General features: G+C 42.0%; 1 protein-coding gene across 4 annotated transcripts in view; it reads left to right on the forward strand.

The window, feature by feature from the left end:
• Nucleotides 1-24,185, forward strand: part of LOC129765304 (uncharacterized) — a 163,165-nt gene extending 138,980 nt beyond the window's left edge. For all 4 annotated transcript variants that reach the window (XM_055765467.1, XM_055765469.1, XM_055765468.1 and 1 more), the window contains 5 exons: nt 12,438-12,490; nt 21,465-21,534; nt 21,601-22,089; nt 22,177-22,641; nt 22,693-24,185. In XM_055765467.1, coding sequence (XP_055621442.1) covers nt 12,438-12,490; nt 21,465-21,534; nt 21,601-22,089; nt 22,177-22,641; nt 22,693-22,779 — 1,164 coding nt within the window. In that variant the 3' untranslated portion in view covers nt 22,780-24,185. The remainder of the gene's footprint in view (nt 1-12,437; nt 12,491-21,464; nt 21,535-21,600; nt 22,090-22,176; nt 22,642-22,692) is intronic.
• The last annotated feature ends 3,486 nt before the right edge of the window (nt 24,186-27,671 follow it).

Here is a 27,671-nt window from a genome sequence, read left to right on the forward strand (position 1 = left end):
TTCGACGCAACTTTGTCGCGATGCTCTCACAAGAACGTTGTACGGCACTTACGTCCATTTTCCGGATACAATTCCGGATTCTTGTAGTCAGTTGCTTCGTGTCCTTGGCCCTCCAATTGTTTTTATACACTAGGGCACTGAGTGAGCCAAAGAAATTCTCTATTGGGCGGCACTGGGGCAAGTTCGTTGGGTTACGATCTTTCGGCACGAACGGTATCTTTTTCCCCTCAAGATACGCCAGCGTCTTCTTGGCGTAATGGGAAGACGCCTTGTCCTGCCAGAAGACGTACTTCTCATCCGCGTGATGCTCGTTCAGGAACGGCAGCAGGATTTTATCGATGCACTCTTCTCGATAGATTTGTTGGTTGATTGCGCTCGGCTTAAACCAAGGCTTTGAAATGCCCCGGTCGGAAATGGCGATGTACAACATAACCTTTTTTTCAAACTTGTGCTTGAACTTGTATTTCACTTCAGGCGGTGTGGATGACTTGTCGCTGGATTAGTAATTATCATTTCCTGGAATATGCGTTTTGGACAGCGGAAAATAGCTTTCGTCGTCCAGAACGAAAGACGTCCCGCGGTATTTTTTGGTCATCCACCGACACTGATTTAACTGTCTCAATCTGCACCTCCGTGTACTCCGGCGACCTCGTCTTCTTCCTGCAGACGATTCCTTCTATCTTGAGGGTCCGATGGATCAATACGTGGGAGCAGCCATATTGCCGACCGGCGTCACGCAGGCTGGTTGCGTCCTTGTTGTCAAACAGCTTCTTTAACGATGTCTTCCTCTGCTTCGTCATTATCGTCACCGGACAACCACTTCCGACCTTCCGCTCTACGTTCAGGGAACTCAGGATACGATATACCGTACTGACAGGTACATTTTCTTCCTTAAAATGTGCCACAGTGAACTTTTTTCTTGCTGGAAATGCGTTTCGTAGAACCGTACAACGTTCTTGTGAGAGCATCGCGACAAAGTTGCGTCGAACTGCAGAACACGGCCCTTACTCAAACATTCACTGACATTTTTTGAAGAAAATACATTATGTTATTAATAAAAAATACTGAAATCGATGAAAAAAAATTTTTTTTATGTGTGATTGAAAAAATTCTCATTTTTTATTTAACACCCGTTATTAAGCTAAATGGAATAGATTCATGCGTTTTTTTCGTCCAAATTTGTTCAAATCATATTTGAACAAATATAGTGGATACATGTATGAAATAAGCTTGATCTATTCACCTAGAGTCGCAATTTATTTTTTTTCATGCATTTTCACAAAAACGTAGTAAGAAACACATAAAGTTCCGCATAATGAGGTCGGTTTAGTTAGAGTGGCATATTTTTCCAGGGTCAAAGCCACAAAAGAAACCTCTTCGAGAGCAGAATATGTATATCAGCTTTAGTAAACAGAACATTGTAAGTCGTTATTCACCTTTGACTACTTTGCCCCCAAACACCAAAGAAATTTCCATGCTAATTAATCGCTGAGAACTGTTCGCAATCGCAAAATATCTGTTCACCTCTCCTAGAATATATGACCAGTTGTCCAAACTGATGATTTGTCCAACATATCAGATTGAATAAACAAAATTTCACGAGAAATTCCTTAGATACCATGCACACAGAACTACGGCCGAATGGCTATCGAGAGAGCAATATTTGTTTTTATTTATATTTTGACATGCGACAGCTCTACTGAAGTACAGGGTGACTCAAAAGTCATTAAATTCTTCAAACATAAGGTGACTTCCAATACGGCATCTATAGTCAATAGTTATACTACCAAACAAGCAGGTGACTACTTTGCTCCCAGTGACCAATTTGCCCCCACTACCCCTACATTTAGAAAACACGACAAAAAAAATCTCCGGGTTTCATACTTTGACATCACATAACACTGTTCCTACCGATATAACAACACAACAACAAAAACCAGGCGACATAACGATTGATTGATTAATTTGTTCTCTTATAGAGTATTTAAACTATAAAGTTCATTCGCGTTTAGCTTTGAAAAAGGATATAAAATCTACGGAGGGTTCTGGGGTTGAACCCAAGATTGTTCGATAGGTAAGCGGACTGGCAAATAGCTACAAATGACTACGAGGCCCTCGCGGCATAAAGACACAAGCTGCTCGTTTTTTGGTGTTGGTGTTCCAGGGTATGTTGGTGTTGCAGGGTATGTTGGTCTGTACTATACTGGATCACCCGTCTTCTCTGTTTTAGGTAACAATACTACATCCCTGAAGCAATTAGATTTGCTCTCAATGAGCATCAATTGAGGAGTGGACCTAGCCACTTTAAATTCAAATTTCCGCTCGTTTGTGGTGCCGTTTCTCGCCTTTTTGAAACGTTTTCTGGGACAGGACCCTGGGATAGTTGGCACGAACCACGATTCTATTTTTCTTTGCATCGTTGCATCACATGCTTTGGCTCCGGCAGAACTGGAATCAAAACCGAGCCCACGAGATGATAATGCGTGCCTCTGGCCACTCGGCCACGGGAGCGCACTACCCTCCAGCTCATGCTAACAACGACCTCAAGATGGATTCATGACTCACGATCTTTTTTTTTTTATAGAGGTGAGGAACGCTCTTCCAGCCTTATCTGGGAAGGGATAACCCAGACGTCGAGTGGGGATCGCACCCACAAAAACCAAGCCCTCTACTCGTAGCCTCATTCCCCCCGGGACCACATCTAGGCGACTACTTCAGGGGGCGGCTGTGCTCATGCACTTCACGAGTTTTCAACGCAAGCTAGCGTTGATCCTTCCCTTTTTCTCTATATTCTTATTCACCATTCGTTGCTCTCCACTGCGCTTATGACCATTTTGCAGGCATCCATTTACCCGTCGAGACGTGCACCGATTAGGAAGCGCCCTCCAACTTAACGCGCGCCCCGTCACAGTCACCCTCGCAGGATTTCTCTTCCCAACGGAGCGCCGATTAGGTAGTGCCCTCCAACATGACGCGCACTCCGTCACAGCTACTCTCGTGGGGTATGCACCAGTTTGTCGATGGCTTCCTCCATGATGCTCGCTCCTTCGAAATGTTCGCAGTGTTCCTCCATCCAGGCCACGATAAGGCGTTGACAGGTAGGCATTTTTCTGTTCTTCGCGACAGTATCCATTTACCTGTTGAGACGTGCACCGATTAGGAAGCGCCCTCCAACTTGACGCGCGCCCCGTCACAGCCACCCTCGCAGGATTTCGCTTCCCAACGGAGCGCCGATTAGGTAGTGCCCTCCAACATAACGCGCACTCCGTCACAGCAACTCTCGTGAGGCACAAACCGATTTGGTGACGCCTTCCTAGGCGCTCGCTTCGTCGAAGTCCTCGCAGTATTCTTCCTTACAATCCACCATGAGGCATTGCCAGCAATTTGTCAATCCTTCTTGCCAGATTCCGCTTACCCGTCGAGACGTGTACCGATTAGGAATTGCCCTCCAACTTGACGTGCAACCCGTCACAGCCACCCTCGCGGGATTTCTCACCTGTCGAGACGTGAACCGATTAGGAAGCGCCTTCCAACGTAACACGCGCCCCGTCACAGTCACCCTCGCAGGATTTCTCTTCCCAGCGGAGCGCCGATTAGGTAATGCCCTCCAACATAACGCGCGCTCCGTCACGGCCGCTCTCGTGGGGTACTCCGGTGCTTCAGATCTCACTGTGGTTCATCTTTTATAGTCAGGCGTTATCCGCACGCTGGTCGGCCCTCCACTTCCGCTGTAGCTCGGACATGATGTGGACGATTGCACTGTTCACTGCGTTCCAGGTGCCCTCGTCACGACACATTTCCTCTACGATGTTCCCAGCATGAAGGGTAGGCAGCCCCTCGCGCCTTGTGGTGAATCTTGGACATACAAATACGACGTGTTCCGGTGTTTCCTCCACATCTCCACACTCCGGACAAAGAGGCGATCTTGCATGTCCAAACCGGTGCAGATACTGCCTGAAGCAGCCATGCCCAGACAGAAACTGTGTTAGGTGAAAATTCACCTCTCCATGTTTCCTGTTTACCCAGCCCATTAGTGTCGGTATGAGCCTGTGCGTCCATCTGCCGTTTTGAGCCGCACTCCACTCTTGCTGCCACCTAGCCATCGACTCTGCCCTCATTAGCTTCCGGATTCCTCTGGTTCCCCTCCTCATATAGCATTTCCGTCTTGTGGTGGGCTATCTGCAGTTTCACACTTTGCATCCACCTTCCGATCATGTCTATCGATTCGGTCGCGAGCATTTCGACCCGTTCCAAGGATTCTCCGGTCACGAGAATAACAATGTCATCCGCGAAGCCAATGATCTCCACACCTCTGGGCAGATTCAGTTTTAGTACGCCATCGTACATGCTGTTCCAGAGCGATGGACCCAGGATAGAGCCCTGCGGAACTCCAGCCGTAGTTTTAATATGCGCCTGGCCCGTGTTTGTCTCGTACACCAGCACACGGTTCTCGAAGTAGCTTCTCAGTATTCTACACAGGTATTCAGGGACTCTCATCGTGTGGAGCGCAGTCGCGATGGCCTCCCAGCTGGCACTATTGAACGCGTTCTTAACGTCGATCGTTATCACTGCGCAGTATCGATTTCCTCTGAGCTTCTGTTTGGAGCTTCCGGATTCCTCTGGTTCCCCTCCTCATATAGCACTCGCTGTCTTCCGCCAAGATGATGTTGATAGGGACTAGCCTGGCTATGACGCAGACCGCTTCTGTTGATATGGTTCTGTACGCACTCGCGACTCGCATCGTCATGAGCCGGTACGTACTATTCAGCCTCCTCGTGTTCCGCTGAGTTTCTAACGCCGCGATCCAGGCTGGACCCCCGTATCGTAATGTCGATGAGGAGACACTAGCCAAAAGGTGCCTCTTACTGCTGCTTGGGCCAAAGTTGTTGGGCATGATTCGTGTCAGTGCATTGATTGTCTTCGTTGCTTTTTTACAAGCGTAGTCGACGTGACTGTTGAAGTTCAGTCGATCATCGATCTGCACCCCCAGGTATTTCAAATCTCGCTTCGAAGTTATTAAGTGCTCTCCGATGGTGATTTCTGCACGTTGCACCGCCCTGCGGTTGCTGACAATCAACATTTCCGTCTTGTGGTGGGCTATCTGCAGTTTCACACTTTGCATCCACCTTCCGATCATGTCTATCGATTCGGTCGCGAGCATTTCGACCCGTTCCAAGGATTCTCCGGTCACGAGAATAACAATGTCATCCGCGAAGCCAATGATCTCCACACCTCTGGGCAGATTCAGTTTTAGTACGCCATCGTACATGCTGTTCCAGAGCGATGGACCCAGGATAGAGCCCTGCGGAACTCCAGCCGTAGTTTTAATATGCGCCTGGCCCGTGTTTGTCTCGTACACCAGCACACGGTTCTCGAAGTAGCTTCTCAGTATTCTACACAGGTATTCAGGGACTCTCATCGTGTGGAGCGCAGTCGCGATGGCCTCCCAGCTGGCACTATTGAACGCGTTCTTAACGTCGATCGTTATCACTGCGCAGTATCGATTTCCTCTGAGCTTCTGTTTGGAGCTTCCGGATTCCTCTGGTTCCCCTCCTCATATAGCACTCGCTGTCTTCCGCCAAGATGATGTTGATAGGGACTAGCCTGGCTATGACGCAGACCGCTTCTGTTGATATGGTTCTGTACGCACTCGCGACTCGCATCGTCATGAGCCGGTACGTACTATTCAGCCTCCTCGTGTTCCGCTGAGTTTCTAACGCCGCGATCCAGGCTGGACCCCCGTATCGTAATGTCGATGAGGAGACACTAGCCAAAAGGTGCCTCTTACTGCTGCTTGGGCCAAAGTTGTTGGGCATGATTCGTGTCAGTGCATTGATTGTCTTCGTTGCTTTTTTACAAGCGTAGTCGACGTGACTGTTGAAGTTCAGTCGATCATCGATCTGCACCCCCAGGTATTTCAAATCTCGCTTCGAAGTTATTAAGTGCTCTCCGATGGTGATTTCTGCACGTTGCACCGCCCTGCGGTTGCTGACAATCAACATTTCCGTCTTGTGGTGGGCTATCTGCAGTTTCACACTTTGCATCCACCTTCCGATCATGTCTATCGATTCGGTCGCGAGCATTTCGACCCGTTCCAAGGATTCTCCGGTCACGAGAATAACAATGTCATCCGCGAAGCCAATGATCTCCACACCTCTGGGCAGATTCAGTTTTAGTACGCCATCGTACATGCTGTTCCAGAGCGATGGACCCAGGATAGAGCCCTGCGGAACTCCAGCCGTAGTTTTAATATGCGCCTGGCCCGTGTTTGTCTCGTACACCAGCACACGGTTCTCGAAGTAGCTTCTCAGTATTCTACACAGGTATTCAGGGACTCTCATCGTGTGGAGCGCAGTCGCGATGGCCTCCCAGCTGGCACTATTGAACGCGTTCTTAACGTCGATCGTTATCACTGCGCAGTATCGATTTCCTCTGAGCTTCTGTTTGGATGCTCTGTTTGCTCTTTCGACCACTATGCGAATGGCATCTACCGTGGATCTCCCTTTCCGAAATCCGAATTGACTATCGGACAGTCCACGAACTCCCTCCGTGCATTCCGTCAGCCTATTGAGGATGATTCTCTCCAAAAGTTTCCCCAGAGTGTCCAACAGGCATATGGGTCTATACGATGCTGGATCACCCGGCGTCTTTCCTGGTTTGGGCAGTAGTACTAGCTTTTGTACCTTCCATCGATCCGGAAAGTAGCATTCGTCTAGACACTTCTGCATTGCTGTCCTGAACATATCAGGGAATGCTAGGACTGCCGCTTTTAAAGCTACGTTGGGGATTCCATCTGGGCCAGGCGCTTTCTTCGTTTTGAGACGTTTCATAGCTGCAACTAGCTCGTCGTTCGTCACCTCTCTGCGTTCGATGTTATCCTCATCCTCTCCATATGGCATGGGTGGCCAGGTCGTTGGGTCGTGCTGCGGAAATAACCCTTCCACGATAGTTTTTAATTTTTCGGGACACATTTCGGAAGGTGTCGTTGGGCCCCTGAGCTTCGCCATCACCACTCGGTAAGCATTGCCCCATGGATTGACGTCCACGTCCCGACATAACTCCCTGAAGCAATTAGATTTGCTCCGCTTAATCGCCCGTTTAAGAGTGGATCTAGCCTCTCTAAATTCCACTCTCCGCTCTTCTCTGGTGTCTATGCTTGACCGTTGGAAGCGTCTTCTGGCGTTGAGGCAGTTGGCCCGAAGTACGCCAAGTGTCTCACTCCACCAGTAGGCTGGAGGTCGCTTATACCTGGGTTCCCTTTTTCTTGGCATTGTTATATCGCATGCTTTGGCTAGCGTTTCCGTCAGTTCATCTGCGTTCATGTTCAAGACGCCACTCTCCACGCGTAGTGCTTCGATGAAAAGATCCTTGTCAAAGATTTTTGTCTTCCACCTGCGTGGGCATGTCCTAGTTATCCGTACTGCCACGGAGTGTCGTTGGCCAATGGTATAACGAATGGCTTGATGATCACTGTGTGTGTATCCTTCGCATACCCTCCATCTCATTTTTGTCATTAACGACGGACTGCAAAAAGTCAAGTCGATGATGGACTCTCGGCCATCTCGACGGAAGGTACTAGTGGTACCCTCGTTGCACAGGGTAACATCCAGCTTGGCCAGAGCTTCTAGTAAGCAAGTCCCTCTCGCGTTGGTGCATCTGCTTCCCCAATCTGCTGCCCAGGTATTGAAATCCCCTCCTATAACGACTGGTTTTCGTTCAGCGAGCTCCTCGGTGAGGACATCCAGCATATAGTGGAACTGGTCCATCGTCCATCTGGGAGGTGCGTAGCAACTGCAGATGAAAATTCCGTTGATCTTTGTGATCACGAAACCCTCGCGAGTCCTCGAGACTACCTCCTGAATGGGATATCGGCCCATGACCTGGATGGCGGCCATTCCCACTTTATCCGTCACCCAATTACCGTTACCGGGGGGAATGCGATACGGCTCCGCGATAATTGCGACATCACATTTTGTTTCTGTCGTTGACTGCCACAACAGTTCCTGTGCGGTGTCACAATGGTTGAGATTTATTTGGATTATCTCCATCACTGTTCGCTTGCCCTCGCCTGTTTGTACACAGGGCAATTAAAGCCTCCCGTCGTATGGTCATTACTGTCCTCGCAGAGCATACACCTTGGCTTTCCCTTGCAGTCGCTGGCAAAGTGTCCCTCTATTCCGCATTTCCTGCACAGTTTGGATCTATCTGGCTCCAAGCAGCCTTTCGCCAGATGGCCGAAGTTTAAACACTTGAAACATCGCTCCAATTGCTTTGGGACAGGCGGAACAATTCTAAAACGACCCACAGCCCAGCAGACGTTTATACTCTCTAGCTTCAGCAGCTTGTTCGCTGCGTCCGTTGGGAGACGAATCGTTGCGGTCTGCGTCCCGCGATACGCATTTCTTAATCGGATTTTCATCGGAACTTTGCCCACGATGTTTTCCTCCTCCAACTTCTGACGCAGGTCCATCTCGGTAGTGAACAGACTGAGGTTCCTGCATTCAATCGATGACTCGGAGGATAAGGTCCTTACGTTCGCTCCATCACCGAGAGCCCTTTCGACAAGATCCTTAAATGCAGAGCTCCTGATTTCTGTGTCTCTCTTCAGCTCGAACAGCATTTCGCCATTCTGGGTGCGCCTAGACTTCACCACGCTCTCCTCCAGTTTCTTGAGGCCAGGTTCCTCTCGCATTTTTTTGAAGAGGTCAGCATATGATACGTCGCCCTTGGCTTCGACGATGAGTGCATCGCCTTTGCCTCTCGCCCGCCGAGGGTTAGGCTTCTTGTCATTTGGCCCCTGTTTCTTTTCATCCTCTTTCTTCTTTTTTTTCACCGTTTTCTCTTTTCTCTCCCTCTCTTTTTGCTCGTTCACTATTTTTTTCTTGTTTCTTCTCGTGACCGTGCTCCAGTCGTTTCTTTTGCTATCGGTGCCGCTCTGGTCGTCGCTGTCAACCAGCTCTTCGCTGTCGCCCTGGGCGGCACTATCGCCTTGATCGTCGTTGTCGTGGTCGTCCTTGCGTTTTTTGAGCATTTCTTCTTCTGCTGGTGAATCTTTTTTTCTTTTTTCCGAACGGTTTCGAGGAATCTTTGGCGTCACCTGTCCAGCTGCAGCTTTTTGCAACGCTTCTGCGAGTGTTTTCTCGGCAGTTTTCGTCCTTTCGACGAGTCCATCGTGCTCCTTCATAGCTCGTCCCAAGAGAGATCTTATACCCGACACCCTGGTCTTGATCTCTTTATGCACGTTGGGTTTGTCCTGCACGAATGTGTCTAGTTCTTTGACCCTTATCATGATCGTGTTCAGTATGCTTTCTCCAGTCAACCCTCCTTCCTGGGTTAAACTACCGCTGGACTTTGGCAGGAACAGGGGATTGATCCCTCGACTTTGCTGGGTCTCGGGTATTCCTCCATTACTGCCACTAGGACCTGGTGGTACCACTTGTTTCAGTATTGGCGATCGCAGCAGCTTTTTACTACCAGCGAACGCGTTGGCTTGGTCTCCTGTATCCATCATACTGTTTCTTCGTTCTTCGTTTGTTTTGTTAGTTGTCTCCATTTTGGTTGGGTCCCAACTCCGGGCCGCTATCTCCGCTCGTTGTACATAGTCGTTGTACATATCTTACTGGCGTCGATCCTGATGTGCTCGGCACTCCTCTCGCTGCTCCTGTACACGGTATTTCCACCGTGCATTCTCAATAGGCTTTACCGCGCCCTTACTCGCGTTGTCACCCGATTAGTCGCCTTCTACGACAGGGACGGGGACCTCGACCCGAAGTGCTATTCTAGGCCGGCAGCTCCACGGCACAATCTCTGCGGAAGGTTGTGATTGTGTCCTCACTACACAACGCCACGTCAGAGCTTCTAGTATAACAGATCCTCTCGATTCAGTGCATCTGCTTCCCCACTTTGTTCAAGCATTGAAATCGCCTCCTATAATAAAAGGGTTGAGCAAACATCTAGCATACAAAAATTTAGTTGATTTTTGTGCTTGAATAGTTTGGATCTATCAGGCCTCCAGCAGTGCTTCCCCATGTGGCCGAAGTTCGAACATATGAAACGTCTCTCCAGTTGCTTGGGAACAGGAGGAATGATCATGAAACAACCCACGGTACATGAGATGTTTCCCGCGGTATACCTTCCTTGAAAGGACCGAGGACCGGTCCGAACATCTTCTCAGTGTGGGGTAAAGTGATCACATGATGGTGGTAAAATGAACAATTTCACATATTCTAAACAGAATAGATTTTTGCGTTGTTTCATATCTAAATTTGTTTGAATTATTATTGAAATGATAGGTACATGTAGGAAATAAGCTGGGTCTATTCACCTAGAGTCGTAAATCAAATTTTCTAATAGGTACAAAAACGTAGTAAGAAACACAAGAGGCTGGGTTTTGGTTGGGGTGGCATAATTTTCCTGGATTAAAGAAACAAAAGCAACCCCTTGAAGAGCAACATGTGATAAGGTGCACTCGGTTGAGCATAGGCAAACGTGTTGGCTTGACCGCTTGTCTTATTCATCGCGCTATTGTTTCTTTCCCAGTTGTTTTCTCGGTTGTCTAAAACATACTCGGAGGCCTACCAAGGTTTTACCGAAACCGGAGTAACGGTACCATCAACTCGCACGTAATTCAGCAAGATGTAGCAGAAAACTCGTCGGTAGTTAGCGTCGAATCTCATTCGTTTCCGTATCATGTCCGTTTTCCATTGCTGTCGTCGATCCTAATGTGCCAGTTGGCACTTCTTCCGTCGCTGTTTACGATATTACTAACTTTGTCAGCTGATTAGTTACTTTCCGCGATAGAGTCAAGGACCCAGGCTCGAAGTGCTGTTCTGATGACAGCCCCAGTGCACGAAAGCTAAAGCGGATATGTCTCTTCTGCTGGGTATAAAAAAAAACATGACTCACCAAGAAGTTATCGAGTTTTTTTTATTAATTCGTTTATTTTTACAGGTTCAGTTACTTAAGTTTAAGGTTATCGTGTTGATCGTCAACTGTTAGAGTGCGAAATTTCTTAATTATTATATTGTTACTAGCTGACCTGGCAAACTTCGTAGCGCCAAAAATTTGTGTTTTGTTATCAATACCTTCAAACATCCAATTTTTCTTACTATGAGCAAGTTCATGAGTCCAGTCGCAGAACTGTTCATTGATTGATCTTTTAATTTATCCCATTGAATTCACCTTTTACTATAAAATTCCTAGTATTTCTAACAAAACTGTTTCAGACCTCCCCCCTCCCCTCTTCAGAAAGGTAGGAGGTGTGTTGAACCACCTTAGAAATGTTTCTTGCTCCCTAAAACCTTTTTATGCCAAATGTGGTTCAGTTTGCTTGATTAGTTCTTGAATTATGCAGAAATGTATGCTTCATTTGTATGGCAGCCCCCCCTTAGAGAGGGGGCGGAGAGTCTATCCACCATAGAAACATTTATTGAACCCTTAAACGTTCAGATGCCTAATTTGGTTTCATTTTCTTGAATAATTCTCGAGTAATGCAGAAATTTGTGTTTCATTTGTATGGCAGCCCACCCTTAGAGAGGAAGGCGGAGAATCTAACCATTTGTATGGCAGTAACCACCCCCTCAGAGAGAAAGGAGGAGTGTCTAACCACCATAGAAACATTTATTGCACCCTTAAACCTTCAGTTGCCTAATTTGATTTCATTTGCTTGAATAATTCTCGAGTAATGCAGAAATTTGTGTTTCACTTGTATGGTGCGCCAAACCCTACCCCCCTCCTCCTAGAGAGGGGGGCGGAGAGTCTAACCACCATAGAAACATTTATTGCACCCTTAAACCTTCAGATGTCTAATTTGGTTTCATTTGCTTTAATAATTCTCGAGTAATGCAGAAATTTGTGTTTCATTTGTATGGCGCACACCCCCCCCCCTCCTCCTAAAGAAGGGGGCGGAGAGTCTAACCAACATATAAACATTTATTGCACCCTTAAACCTCAATATGCCAAATTTCGTTTCATTTGCTTGAATAATTATCGAGTAATGCAGAAATTTGTGTTTCATTTGTATGGCAGACCCCCCCCCCTTAGAGAGGGGAGAGGGGTCTCAAGCTATCACGCAAACCTTTCCCGGCCCCAAAAACCCCTACATCAGTAGTTTCCGAGTCCATAAGAGTCAGACAGACAGACATACAGAAATCCATTTCTATATATATATATATATATATATATATATATATATATATATATATATATATATATATATATATATATATATATATATAAATGGATATATATATATATATATATATATATATATATATATATATATATATACATATATATATATATATATATATATATATATATATATATATATATATATATATATATATATATATATATATATATATATATATATATATATATATATATATAGATATCGCTATAAAATATTCTAATACAATGTTTTCTTTTTCTTCCAGAGCCAATGTAATTCGCCTACGCTTGAAAAAGAAATAAAGGAACATTTGGAAATGTAAGTGATTTGAAAAATTATTTCATTATTGACGGATATTATTTTAGAATGCTGCGAAATTTTAGAAATAACTGTGTAGTAGAATGGTTTGGGTTCCCTGAAATGGTTTATTATTGTAGAATGAGTTGACGATACAATTATTGATGATTCATTTTTGCCCTCGCAGAACAATACACAAGCTGATCGCATGTCACACTTTGTTTCATGTCAATGCATTGAAAATTTACCTTGAACGCTATTCCGATGGCAATTGACATACACTCGGCTACAAGCGATTATATACTTGTTGCACCAGCATCATTACTCCACATCTTATAACCACATCAATTTTATTTCTTTCTCATTTATTTGTTGGTTCTGGATTTTTTGCTGATTTCTCAAAGATGACGATCCGAGAATTTAGTATGTGTTTTTGAGTTGAGTTGCCAAATAATACACCCATTGAGTGTCAAGATCTAGAATACGCGTGACCCCCATCCCAGTCGACCATGTGTCAGGGAAACATCTAGTGGTCTACACTAATGAACGGGAAATTAGAAACTCTTATTTCAACCCTATTTTAACATATGGCCTATCATATTGTTTTGTAATCATCTTTGTTGCTATAGATTGTAAGGGAGAGTGCAAAAAACTCGTGAATCGATTAAGAAATGATCGAGCAATAATTGAGCGCTGGACAATTTTCGTGACGCCACCGATATTTAGTTATTCAATTTGTACTCTCAATATGTTCCCGATAGACTTAATCCTACGTCAAAAAAAAATCGTTTGAAAAAGGTTTTGATCACTTTTTCGCAAAGTTAGTGTTTTTACCCTACAAGTGGCTATGATGCTTGCGAAATAATTAACTGCCGTCAAACATGCTCTGGTTCGTGGAATAGCAACTAGGCAATTTCAAATCGGAAGCTGGGAGGAACAAAACTTGGCAACTAACCTGCGACTTGGATCAACTTATATGCATGGACAGGTTTTTTTCATATTGATCAGGTTCATTAGCAAATCCGCCTAATCAATGGACGCATACTCTCCAAAAACACAGGCAGGATAGAGTTTTTCTGCAATTCCTCCCCATTATCTTGTTTGCCGATCTGACAAACGCAATATATATAAAACATTCATTGCTGGGGGATGAAATGGTTTTCCTTATATCCGCTCCACAACCGAATGTCAAGCAGGGACAAATTTACTTGTTGGCTTAGGAAAATTCAGTTTTAACTACCAGTTAGCCTCAAACGTATCTCCCTAGTTGCACCCTCTCGTTGTGTTGACGAACGGAATGCGAGAATCACTGAAACATTCCTCCTAGCCCTTGGAACCCTTTGTTTGAACAACATCAGCTATTTTCGTTGTGAGGAACAATAATCTTCTGGGCAAACACTCATAGCTTGGGGCAAAACGAGAGCACCGCACATTGGGCGAAACCAGCGTGATTTCCGCAGAAACGCTAGGGCCTTAAACCAACGAGAAGCTGCCTGCTGTAGGAAAAGAGAAAAAAAGGTTGCAGTATGGTATAAGCAAAACAAACATACAAGTTACGGAAATGTATACATTTTTTCGTCTCCCATTTTTGCATGATAAGAGGAGAAAGGTGAATCGCAATGTCTGCCAACAGATTTGGAGTTTGATGTGAAATGAAAGAGTTTGCGATTGTCAACGTGCCTCAAATATATACCGGGAATTTGTGTTTTTAAAGAAATTGCATATTTATCATCTAAATTTATATTATCGCCTTCAAAATAGCCAGATGGGAACAATACACTTTTTCCAACGAACAATCCAGTCACCGAAACACGTTTTATAGCTGTATTCAGGAGGAGGCCGTCAGTTCACGCTGCGAGATTGTATATATGGCAAGATAGGTGCCAGTTTAGAATAATCTGTCTGATGAAATTTCTAATCCATATTGGCGACACAACCCAAACTTCCATGGGCTCCAGAATAGCTTTATCAAGGTATTGAAGTCTAGACGCTCCGCTCCGTAATTGCAGAGCAAATGTTCCGAGGTTTCGCTTTCGGCGTTACAAAAGCGAAAAAAAAAAGGTATTTGCTCGGATATTTAGTGTCCCGTTATAAGTCCTGTAAATATACAGAGGTATTTCTTATCATCTTATTATTTCTTATTAAGTTTCCCCGCTTTTGGAATGAAAACTTCTTTAATAAGCCTCCATATCGAAGGAATGTGCTATAGTATCAGATTTGTATTATTTCATTTTGATTCAGGACTGGAAGGATCCTGCACCTGCTGATTTGTAAGGCAGCAAGAATCTCATCACGTTTTCTACTTTGGCCCTCGTGAAAACCAATCCAGCGATTATGTTGGCGACCTCAGGTCCTGTAAGTCTCCTTCGACCGCATTCTTCTCCACCATTGTTGCTAGGACTAGAATCAGAGTTAACAGATGTAAATCCCGGGAAGTGAGTCTTCATTAGTAAGTCTAAGACTTCTGAGGAAGTATTCTTGAACGACCCGTCGTCCTCTTTAACACTTTCGGAGCCCCGTTACCGAGGTGACACTTTTCTCGTTCAAATTGAATAGGATTTTTAGAAGGAATTTGATAGAATAGGCACCTTAATGTAACTATACGATGTGTAGAAAAATAAAAAAAAATCATAACCATATTATTATAATGTTTGTACTATAATTTTTACTAATATATAATACGGATGGTTTGTACTGCAGTTTGTTGCGAAACCCATATAATATGGCATGTGTTATTGTTTTCAATTCGTCTTTAAATTAAGAAAAATACTGCTAGATCATGCAACAGTTGTCTACAAACTAAGTTCATTTAATTATTTTATCGCATATTGGGCCTTGCAAGAATCTCAAAAACGTCGCGTTGGGCGACGAACGTGTTAAAAGAATTTAGCCCGTTTGAGTAATCTTTTGCTAGAGTTTTATTGAGTTTTGCACAATTGGGATATTTGGATATTTTCAATATTTTCGCAGTTATGTGCCCAGTATTTTCGTTTAGATCGTATTAGTTCTCTGCTGTATTCGGTTAGGACTCTCTTATATTGAGTCCATTCCGAAGTAACTTTTGTTTTGAAACTGTTCAACCCTCGCTGTTTGGCAAAGTCGTTCAAGTATTTTGTTCCACCAAGGAACATTCCTCGTCGAAGAAACTATTCTTAGTGAACAGTTCATGTTGTAGCCACATACTATTTTTTCGTTCAATTCTTTTGAAACTGATTCAAGCTGCTGAATCGACCTCATAATTGTATTGAAAGTTTTCGACTCGATTTCGAGGGAATACCGCTCTCAGTTATTTTTCTTTGGGATCTCCAATTTAAAAATAATGTGTATATGATCAGACAAAGACGTCTCTTCCGAAACGTACCAGTTATAAATTTGCTCTAAAATTACCGGGCTGCACAGTGTTAAGTCCAAGACATTTTGTCTGATAGCAATTGTGAACGTTGGTTCATTAACCTGTGTTATTTGACGAGAGAAATCCTAAAAAACACCCACCTCGGTTTGTTAATGTCGGTATTTTCCTACATAGTGTGATGAGCCGATGACGATGTTTTTGTTGATTTCCCTGCAGTAGTTTACAGATGCCACAACCTCTTGGGTAGGAACCTCAGGGACGTCGCCAGGAAAATAAGCCGACTGCAGCGATGTCCCGTCGAAAGGACTCTGTAATAGGAAAGCATTTAATATTTGCATTAACAAAGCCTGCCGTCTTGGGGAGTCAGTCTTGTTATCGTAGAACAACTTTCCTGAACCTGTTTGAATACTTAGTAATCTTCCTTTGTGGACCCAAGACTCTTAGATTAGAGATAGATCCACAGCGTCTTTTATGAACCTCCTGGATAGCCCACTCGATGCTGCTTTAACGTGATGGAGGTTCATTTGCAGCTTCATGGTTTTCGGAAGTTCTTCGCGATGAGTCTTCGCTGCACTAGTAACTTTGCTGACGTCTTCTCGAGCTTTTATAGCACCACAAGTTAGGCGCCGCTAGTCTCGAAAGACTTCAGATTGCCAGTGTTTTTGGAGTTTTGAAATACCATGTTTCTTGGCCCAGATCTTTGACGGTTTGACGTTCCATTGGATGGAGTTTTTGCTTGCGAGTTGACACAAGGAAGCTTTATCCATCGTTAGTTTCCAGGCTGCGTGAATTTCATTTGGATTAGACCGCTTAACCCTCCTATACTTGGGCACTGGTCTCACAGACCGAGAAATCAATCATTCGTTCATTTCTCAGAATCCATCAACGCTAAAATTTTGCGATTCTCTCTGCCTTCTTCATTAGTTGTTCGTCATTGTTTAGCGTATCGTAAGTTTTGGTACGAAGGAGTCGTTCTTTTTCTGATTGTTCTGATTATGTTCATAAAAAATTCGTAGCGAAATGTTAAAAGAAGTGACTTTTAACCCTTTCGCTACGAATTTTTTATGAACATAATCAGAACAAAAATAAGCGAAAAGCGACTTTGCAACGATATGATGAACGCTATTTTGAGATCAAAAGATTTGATAAAATTTAGAAGCGGCAGCTCGAAATTTGAATAAATGATAGTATGCAATCTAGCTTCAGAATAACTATCTATCTAAACCGCGAATGACTTGCAAATGTAAATGTAGTATCTGTAGTAAATAAATGAGTATTTTTCATGCTAATAAAATAGATTTTTCTCTACAACGAATATTTCCGATGGTATAGATTTTTGGAAGAAAAAGTACAGATGAGAAAGATTTTTAACCTCTCTGGTACAGATGGAAAAATGGCAACACTGCCTCCGACCATTCATCCCTCGGCACGGATCGCGTCACAACTTGGCTCAGGGATTTCATCCATTTCATCCTTTGCACAAGAACCATAAATAACAGCCAGTTTCAGGTCCATTTTCGGACATGCTACTATAAGGGGCTGTCTACAAACCACGTGGACAACTTTAGGGGAGGTAGGGGTTACGAAAATGTCCACGCTAGTCCACGGTGAGGGGGGAGGGGGCTTTGATAATATCCACGTGGACACGATAAGTATTTTTTAAAGTAAAATATTCAAGTTAATAGTCAAAATTGAATGAGATCTGTTTTGTATTTACACGACTTTTTGAACTTCATGCCTGCCCTGAATACTCAGTATTCATCAATAAAAAGACTGAACTGCCTAAGAGTGCTGCTCGGTCAAACATCCATATTTTTTTCATATGACTGAACCTCTTTCCTGAAATTTATATTCTGAAGATAACGCACATGAACTAGGATCCATCAATTTATTCCAATCGGTAATAGAGGGCCATTTAATCCGTCAGGATAAAGACACCCAATAACACAAAGAATGTTGGATTTTTTGTAGTATTAAATATCACGACTTAAGTGCGGGTTGAATTCAGCTTTTGCTCTTGATTAAAAACTCTCAAGAATTTCTGAACATTGAAAGGAACAACAAATTCTTCCATGAGTGTACGGGCCGTATCTCTGGAGATCTATTTCTTGCAATGATGTTGTTCTTCATTGATGTCTGGTAATTTTTGTAATACGCTTCTTTTAAGGTTGTCTGGAAAGTTCATGCTGCTGCTGCTGCTAATTAATTAAAAGAAAAGATTAATCCTTGATGCACATGAATTAGTAGATTCGCTACAGATGTCGAAAATCACCTACAATGCATGGACTACATATTAACCCATATTACGGAACCCGATCGGATTTGACATATCGCAATCAGAACAAAATAAACTTTTGCATTCTGCATTCAAGGTTGCAACATTTGCACAATCCGATAGGATTTGACTCGATCAGATTAAGGGGAATAGAGACACGAATTTGTGCCATGCCGTACAAGATTCCAGCCCTTCTGGTTATCTAAAACAAACAAATCGAACAGATTCTGAATCAGTAAAGATGCCACTATCGCATGAACCTCGGACAAGTCAAAAACGTGTTTTTTTGACAAAATGGCGGAAATTTGAACAAAAAAAAAGGTGCTTGAAACATTTTTTTCAAGTTTCTTTATTTTTTTAAAATAGTAAAGTTACGAAATTATGATTGTTTATAGGTTCATGCGATAGAGAGATGCATACAGATTATATTCATATAAATATAGATCGGATAAGTAGAATTTGAGATATCGTGTAAGCCAGTTTGAAAAAACATGTTTCGAGAAAAACGCGTTTGAAGTTGATTGTTATGGCCGTACTAGATAAGATATCGCATCACTAAAATGGTTATAACTTGGTAAATAATGAGATTTTCGAAAAGTCTCTTCTATGATATATTCTTATATGTTTGAATTAGAGAAATATGAAAAGAATAAAATGGTTTTTTTTAATTTATAGACTAGAATATCCTCTTAAAGATCGCAACATTGTGCTAATTTCAAATCCGGCCGGATTCCGGAATAAGGGTTTATTTTACCGAAAAACACTTGAAGGGACGTATCTCAATTTGCGATTTGTTTTATAAACGCGACGAAAATACATATTTGTAGCGAATTCTGAAGGGCAAATCATTCACAAGAATGTTGAGTTAAAAAAATCTTAGCAACTGAATGGAACCCCGAAGCAGGTTTTCACTTGAAGAAAGTTATGGCAGGGTCTGGTAGGACTGGAAGAAAATCTGTATCATCAGCTTCTACCAAGCAACTAGTTTCGATGAATTCCAACAAGTACTGCTAGCAGCTGAACGTAAAGTCTGCTTCATTTAATATTGGAACAAATTCTTTTGCTCATTGTGGCGCTCCTAGTGGACGGATTTGGAAACTTTTTTCACCCACGTGTCGGGAAATTCATTACCTTTCACCATGTATTTATGTCATAACACCAAACGATAGCATTTTGTAAACAACCGCCATGGAAGCCGAACGGAGAGATAAAATTGTGCACAGTTTTCTTGAAAATCCATTGTTGTCGGCATCTAAGCTAGCTAAACAGCTTAAAATGCCCAGAAATACCGTATGGCGTGTTATCAAGCAGTACAAGGAAACATTGACGACGGCTCGGAAGCCGCATTCGAAGCGTCGGAGTGAAACTGTCGACCGGAAACTGCGTGGGAAAGTCATCAAGGCCGTCAAGAGGAATCCCAATCTTTCAGACCGCGATTTGGCCAATAAGTTCCAGGCCGCTCACAGTACGGTGCGACGAATTCGTCTCCGGGAAGGAATAAGGTCATTCCGAGCCAGCAAACAGCCAAATCGGACGCTGAAGCAGAACAATGTGGCCAGAATCCGTGCTCGAAAGCTGTACGACCAAGTGCTGACCAAGTTCGACGGATGTATTCTGATGGACGATGAGACCTACGTGAAGGCGGACTTTGGGCAAATCCCAGGTCAAAAATTTTATTTGGCGACGGCTCGGGGGGATGTACCTGCAAAATTTAAGTTCGTGTTTGCGGATAAATTCGCCCGCAAGTACATGATTTGGCAGGGGATATGCAGTTGTGGACAGAAAACCAAAGTCTTTCTCACTGACAAGACAATGACATCAGAAGTCTACAAAAAAGAGTGCCTACAGAAACGGATTCTGCCGTTTATTCGTGCCCACGACCGTCCAGTAATGTTTTGGCCGGACCTCGCAAGCTGCCATTACAGCAAAACGGTTATGGAATGGTACGCAACGAACGGGGTCAGCGTAATACCGAAGGACCTCAACCCCCCAAACTGCCCCCAGTTCCGACCGATAGAGAAATACTGGGCAATCACGAAGCGGAGGCTTAAGGCAAAGGGAAAACTTGTTAGGAACATGACTCAAATGAAGAACTGGTGGAATCAAATCGCCAAAACGGTGGACGAAAAGGGTGTGCGCCGCCTAATGTGCCGTATTACGGGAAAACTACGAGAATTTCTTCGAAACAGCAATGAATAATTTTTTTAATTTTTTTTTATGAAAGATACAAAAATTTTACATTTGTATGAAAAACAAATTATGAATTCGTTAATAAATGACTGAACTACACGCAATTGTTTGTGTTCCAATATTAAATGAAGCAGACTTTATTAAAATCAACGATCCAGAACGCTTCTAGGGCACTTCTAAAACTCCACCCGCCTTACTCACTATATATTACATCTCCAGATTATTAACTGTTAAGATTCTTGTAAGAACTTCAACTTATTGCATAGCATAAGTTCTGAGAGGATGGAATTCTCAAGTTGCATGAAGGATTCTGAAATATTCAGGAAAAAACGAAGCATCTATGATCGAAAAGATGTATGTCTACAAAAATATGATTTCATTGTCTTAATTTTTGAAAACTCAAACAGCCAGTCAGCTTTAATAATACTCGAGAATAAGTTCACAATCGATATTTTGAAATGGATATGGAGATAACGTAAATGGAATTCGGAAGAAAATAATGAGCTCCCGGACAATGTTGAAAAAAATTGAAGATTTCAAGACAAATCGTTACCATTGGTAAGGCTATAATTTTTAGCAATACAAATATGGAATAGAAAATAGAAACAAACTAGAAATGATATTTAAGCGAAAAAATAGAATTTCTTGATTTTTTCCTAAAAAAAGGAGGAATGTCCACGTGGACAACAGGGGGAGAGGTATAAGGAATGTTCACGCTTGTCCACGGAGGGGGAGGGGGGTGTCTAAAATCATGCTTTTTCAGTCCACGTAGTATGTGGACAGCCCCTAAAGATCCGTTGTTGGCAGGCGGAATTGTATTGAGAATTTGTCATAAGCATATCATATCAGTTAAATTCAAAATACGGAACTCTAAAATCATCTTCAATGCATGGTTGGAATGAGTCCCATTTATTATCTTGTTGTAGATCAAGCTTAAAATGCATCATTATGAGTATATCTAATATATTGTTCGTATTGATAAAAATAAATAAATATAATATTCATAGTCACATTTACAACTAAATTATAAAAGCAACGGATATAAAAATGACAAAATGACAAAAAATAGAACCAAATTTGATACGGTGTCCTAAAATCAGAATCTTCATGGGTGTTGTACAGTTCTCCTTTAAACAGAAATGAGTTGTAATGAATATTTCTTTTCCCTACATTTACAGCATGAATAAAGTTATTAAGACAAAAGACCGGAAATCGATGCAAGTTTGCCGAGAACATAAATCATTACAGGTGCGTCTAGTGATAACGCTAAGAGAATGTTACAGAATAATATATTTCCATGATTATCATTATCAGGTTCGTTTCCAGCGTCAGGAGAACAGTCTCATGGTTCTTCAAAACGAGAACAAATCCCTACACCAAAGAATAAAACAATATGAAGCCTGCCTAGACGACATCATGCGGAAGGTGGTCGATGCGCTGGTAGCGGAAGACAGCTTACGGGACGAAGTTTTCATTCTGAAGAACCGAGTGAGAGATTTGGAGGCACAAAATGCAGCACTTACCGCGAGTCCGGCGAAGAGTCGCGACGAAGGATACTGCACCATGAGCTCGGGACAACCGCAGCCGAGTCAGGAGGGCCACCTAGAGGAGCTTCCCGAGGAACCAGAACAATGGTTAGTATCCGCGGAACCATGCACTGCTGAGATGGAAGACTGGAGCATGTCTCAAGACGAGTTGGCCACAGCGCTGGAAGACGATAGTCACGATTGGATATGGAACTCAAGTTTTTTAACTAGCGCCGAAACGCAAACGGAAGATGTGTCGGCTCTTTTACAAGAACAAGTATGTGTGACTTTTTTTAAAATTTTTTTTTAAAATTTAGTATTGAAAATAATAAAGAACGTTAATTTTGTTACCGTTCTTTTCCAGATAGTGTATTCCGATGATGAAGAAGTTGCCTGTACAAACTTTACTCGAGATTTCTATAGACTGGTTAGTATAAAGTCTGAAAGCAACCGAAGCTTGCAGTCGCCTACACCCGCGGAAACAACGATAAGCAGCAGCGACGAAAACGAAAGACTGACAAGCCCTACCCCTAGCGAGGCTGGTCGTGCCCAAGTTCATAGTTGCTCTTCTAGCGAATCGAGTGATGTTATAACGGAAAAATATGAGCCTGTAGCAGCCTCGACGCCTGCGTTGCCCCAGACAAAATCTCCAAATTTATGTACAGCAGCAACCACTGATCTGCTGCAAGATGTGCTAATAACAGTTCGTAAGCAGCAGCAGCAGCAGCCAAACGAAGAGGACACAAGGAGAAATGATGCACAAATCACATCTCCTACGTGGAGGCGAAGTAATGGATGGAGACGAATATCCCGTAATGGCCATGCGAAGGTTGTTCAAATGTAAATGATTTTCTGGAAATTTACACCAACTTTTTTACAGGAAACGCACATTCCTGTTCCAATCAGTTTGAAAGATCGCCTCAAATCTCCACCACCTGTTCCCGTGCGGAGACACTGTGCTAGCTAGCCGTCTCTTTATTTTGTAGACTAAGATTGGGAGCTGCGATGCAGCGGCGCGAAACAAAGAACGAAACAGGTTTGACATCGTTCAGGTATTCGACAGAACCTCGAGGATAAACTATTTTTGTTACAGCAAGATCTAGGTAGTTTTAAGCATAAAAATGTGATAGTATGTTTAACTTGTGACTGAAATAATACGGTTTGAGAGCGAAATTCCACGCGACCACTGCCAATTTTGCAAATTGATCAAATGAACTAATATATCCTCCTAAGAATATGAAGCATTAATCAAATTGCAGGACAATAAAAATAATGGTATCAAAAAAAAACAGCATCAAAGTGTATCTCACGACAAGCGCTGCCTTGCGTTACGCTGTGTAACATAATCGCATTGCGTACAACACGTGAACGAGGAATATGGTTGTGATCTTCGCTAAACTTTACATGGGCACTTTCGGCAGGAACGTTTCGAAACCATTGCAATAAAACATTACGAAATAATTCACAACAAATAATAAATACAAGTGTTCCAGACAATACATTTCGGTCTTTGTAGACGTCAGGTAGAGAATTTTTGCGAAACCAATTCGTATATACATTTATCCAAACAGAGATTTCATAGTGAGATGATAGCAAGTGACGTTATTCGTTGTATATACTGAAACAGAATTGTAATAGCTAGGACCCTTTCTGATTACCCTTTTTTATGTTGTTTATGTTGTATATCAGAATACACATGAAAACACTAACTAATTCCTGCGCCAACGAAAGAAGAAAATAACTTTTCTGTTTTCGTGTGTCGCTATTAGCGTGGCATTAAGTTTTGTTGCAGATGAACAATACTCAAACTTGATGATCGTGACAAAACAAATCATTTCATACGTCCCTTGTATTCTTGCCACTATGAACTCTGTAACACAATATTATCATGTTTAGGACCTGATTTGAAGTATATGATATTCATACTAGTATAACTAGTAAACACTATGACTAACAACGGAAAGGGAGAAGAGCTTGCGTTGGAATTCTTTTTTTCCTTTCCTCGTCATTAAATGCATCGACTTTACAATGTTAGAGATTGATTAGAATAGCAAAAGTACAAAAAATGAGTCGTTTGTTAAAAACTCTAGGAATGGTAGCAGTGTTTGCAATACGAATTAGAAGTTTCATATCTCATAATAGTAACACTTAACCGCGACCTAATGATGATTACTATGCGATGGAAAGTGTGGCGTTTGTGTTTCGTTTCTGATTTGTTTGAATGTTCTCAGTGGTCCGCGCGTACGTAATCTATGGAAAAATCTAATAATCAATTTGTATCAAATACCAAAAGAATGTAACATTTTGTATGAGGAGCATTAAAATTATTGAACCCGTATATTAAAGAAAAAGCATACTGTCAGGACTGATGAACATTTGTTTAATTTTTACTATTATTTTGTAATTTATACTGCGATTGAGAAAAGGATTCCAGCAAACATCGCCGTGAGTATGTAAAACCATGTTATATTTCTCTTGGAATGGAAATTAGGCAGTAATCATTTCGGACCTATCGAAGTACACCCATATCTCGCTATACGACCGCTCTTTATACGGCATTCCGCTATAACGGCTCTCTTCAATTAAGGCACGTTTTCGATTTACGGCCTAAAATGTTTCGCTGTTGCGGCAAAAAAGAAATTTGTTTTCGATGTCGATATATCTACACGCAAATTCTTTTATATTTCCTCTTGATTACGGATTGTGGGTGTTTTACCTTGAAAAATTGGAAACAATTAGAGACATTTTTGGTATGTAAGTACATATGTATGTATGCACAAATTCAAAAAATTTTTAATATGTATATTTGTAATAAATTTATTTTATAATTTCATTATTCTTAAGACAAAATGCCGCCGAAACGATTATCGGCTTCGGAGACTGATAAAAAGACTTGCTGATGATCAGTCACGCTGGGAACTAAACTAGAACTAAACATTAAGCTGAAATTTTGCATAGGGTAGTTTTTCGTAGGAATCAATATTTTTAAAAATGTCACTTTTGGAAATTTGAGATCGCCATTTTCATTGGCACTCTTATATGCATACACATATTTTATGTAACATGAAGTTGTTTCATTTTTGTTCATAGATTATTAATCATAGATTAGTTTTTTGATTCTGTTATTATTTTATGTGCAAATGTATGTACTTGTTATGTAGGTATTTTTGATTCTAACCTAAAGAATTTTTTAAATTCAATTTGAGTGATAAACCATGTTACATATTTAACAAATTTGGGACCTATCCGCTGGAATTTGTATGAATTTTTATTATAATAACTAGCTGACCCGGCAAACATCGTCCCGCCCAAAATTTGTTTTTTGTTATCAATACCTTCAAACATCCACGTTTTCTTACTAAGCGCAAGTTCATGAGTCCAATGGTAGAATTGTTTATTGATTGATCTTCTAATCGACCCCGTTGAATTTACCGTTTACTAAAAATTCCTAGTACTTCTACCAAAACTCATCATTATAATATCAGATTATTTTCAGACATAATTCTCGTTCAATATGTTTCAACCACTTGCAAATTACATGTTTCTCCGTTACATGGAATAAATGTTTGATACAGAAAATATGATAGAAAGAAGACAGGCCCCTCCTATCTTCTAGCCTTAGAGAGGGAGGTGGAGTGTCTAACCACCATAGAGACATAGAAACGTTTCGTGTTCCCTACAATCTTCGCATGCCAAATTTAGTATTTTTTTAATTAGTTTTCGAGTCATGCAGAAATTTGTGTTTCATTTGTATGGCAGCTCCCCCTTAGAGAGGGGGGTGGAGAGTCTAACCACCATAGAAACATTTATAGCACCCTAAAACCTCAATATGCCTAATTTGATTTCATTTGCTTGAATAATTCTCGACTAATACAGAAATTTGTGCTTCATTTAAATAGCAGACACCACATCATTTTCAAACACTTTTGATGCTTGGTCAAAGAAAATCCGTTCTCGATGGCCTGCGTGGCTCTTTCAAGCTCCTCCTTCTTCCAACGTTGTCTGTCCATCCTCTTCTTGTAATTCAGCGACATCTGGAATCAATTAGACCAAAGAAAAGTCTCAAACCTGTAGGACCAATTCACCCCACAGAAACGTGTCCATGTCACCCCACACAACACGCAAAAATTAAAACGCAATTAATTTCATTTATTGTTATCAAACTTACAGTTTCGCTACATCAAATTGTTCCTCTTCTGTAGGCGAACAGAACTTTACTGCACAATACACGAAAAGTTTGTTTAATCAGCGGGAAAAACCTTAAAACCACTATCGGAAAACTCACATTTTTTGACGCTCAAAGTACTTGTTGTATTTATGCTACTGTTTCCCTCTACTTGTGAAGTTTTGCCAAAGTTTTTTCACTTCAAATACATACGGTTCAACAATAGAAGAAAATGACATTATAGAATATCCAAGTTGAGCCGTAATTTTTGAGATAAAGGGGTGGTCCAAATCACCCCATATGACCAAATCACCCCGTATTATCCTACTCCTCAATTCTCATATTCCAATTTTGGTTCAATTAGTTCTTTCAATTCTCGAGTTTTGCAGAAACTTGTGTTTTGTTTGTTTGATAACCATCCCCCCCCCCCTTCCGAGAAGGAAGATATGTTAAACCATCAAATAAACATATCTCGTACCCAAACATCCTCACATGTCAAGTTTGGCTCCATTTTCTTGATTAGCTCTCGAGAAATTTGTGTTTCTTTTGTATGTCAGTCCCCTTAGAGAGAAGGGAGAAGTGTCAAATAACCATGACAGCATTTCTTGTCCCCTAAAACCTCCATTCGCCAAAGGGCCTGGGTAAGGGAGTGAAAAGTGTCCCCAAACCAAATCACTAGCTGTATGGCAAATATTGTATAGAATATTAAATAAGAAATTTTGACGGTTTATTTGAACCCCTATGTGGTTTAACATAGGATCTATAGTGAAAAACGTACTTTTTCGTTTATTTCTCGCCATCCTCAAAAGCTTCGAGATAAAAATTTGAAAAAAAATACTGAATGTGCAGCTTACTACGGTGTATCAAGAAAATTTATCCAAAAAAAAAACAAAAATTTTAGTACTAAAAAAATCTTGAAACTAAACAATTTTTAATTTTTTTATTTAGAGATTCAGTACTACTCTAATTCATATTTAAATGTGTTTCTACGGCTTTTCTACATATGTGTGATTTTTTTCAGTGTTGCGCGGTACAAAAAAAATATTTTTTATATTTCCAAAGAGTCTGACTAGGTAAGGGAGTAAAAAGTCCCCCTAACCAAATCACCAGCTGTATGGAAAATATTGTATAAAGGGTGTTTCACATCAAATTGCATCACGGAAAAAACGCTGTAGAAATTCGCCCAGTAGACCGATCCTTTTGAAAATTTTAGACAGTAAAACAAAAACTATTAAACAACTTTTGGCATTTTCTTTTTATTCATACTTCGAGCCCAAGCCCGTATGCTCGCACCTTCCTCTTTACCCCGTCCATAAGGTTCTGTACAACGTCAGGTTGTAGTTTTTTTTGAACAGAAATCCATTTTCTCTTGAAGTCCGACTCCGATTTGACAACTTTTGGGTTCTTCCGGAGGGCCTGCTTCATAATCGCCCAATATTTCTCTATTGGGCGAAGCTCCGGAGCGTTGGGCGGGTTCATTTCCTTTGGCACGAAGGTGACCCCGTTGGCTTCGTACAACTCCAACATGTCCTTTGAATAGTGGCACGAAGCGAGATCCGGCCAGAAGATGGTCGGGCCCTCGTGCTGCTTCAATAGTGGTAGTAAGCGCTTCTGTAGGCACTCCTTAAGGTAAACCTGCCCGTTTACCGTGCCGGTCATCACGAAGGGGGCGCTCCGCTTTCCGCAAGAGCAGA

The sequence above is a fragment of the Toxorhynchites rutilus genome, chromosome 2, assembly GCF_029784135.1.
Source record: "Toxorhynchites rutilus septentrionalis strain SRP chromosome 2, ASM2978413v1, whole genome shotgun sequence".
NCBI classification, from domain to species: domain Eukaryota; kingdom Metazoa; phylum Arthropoda; class Insecta; order Diptera; family Culicidae; genus Toxorhynchites; species Toxorhynchites rutilus.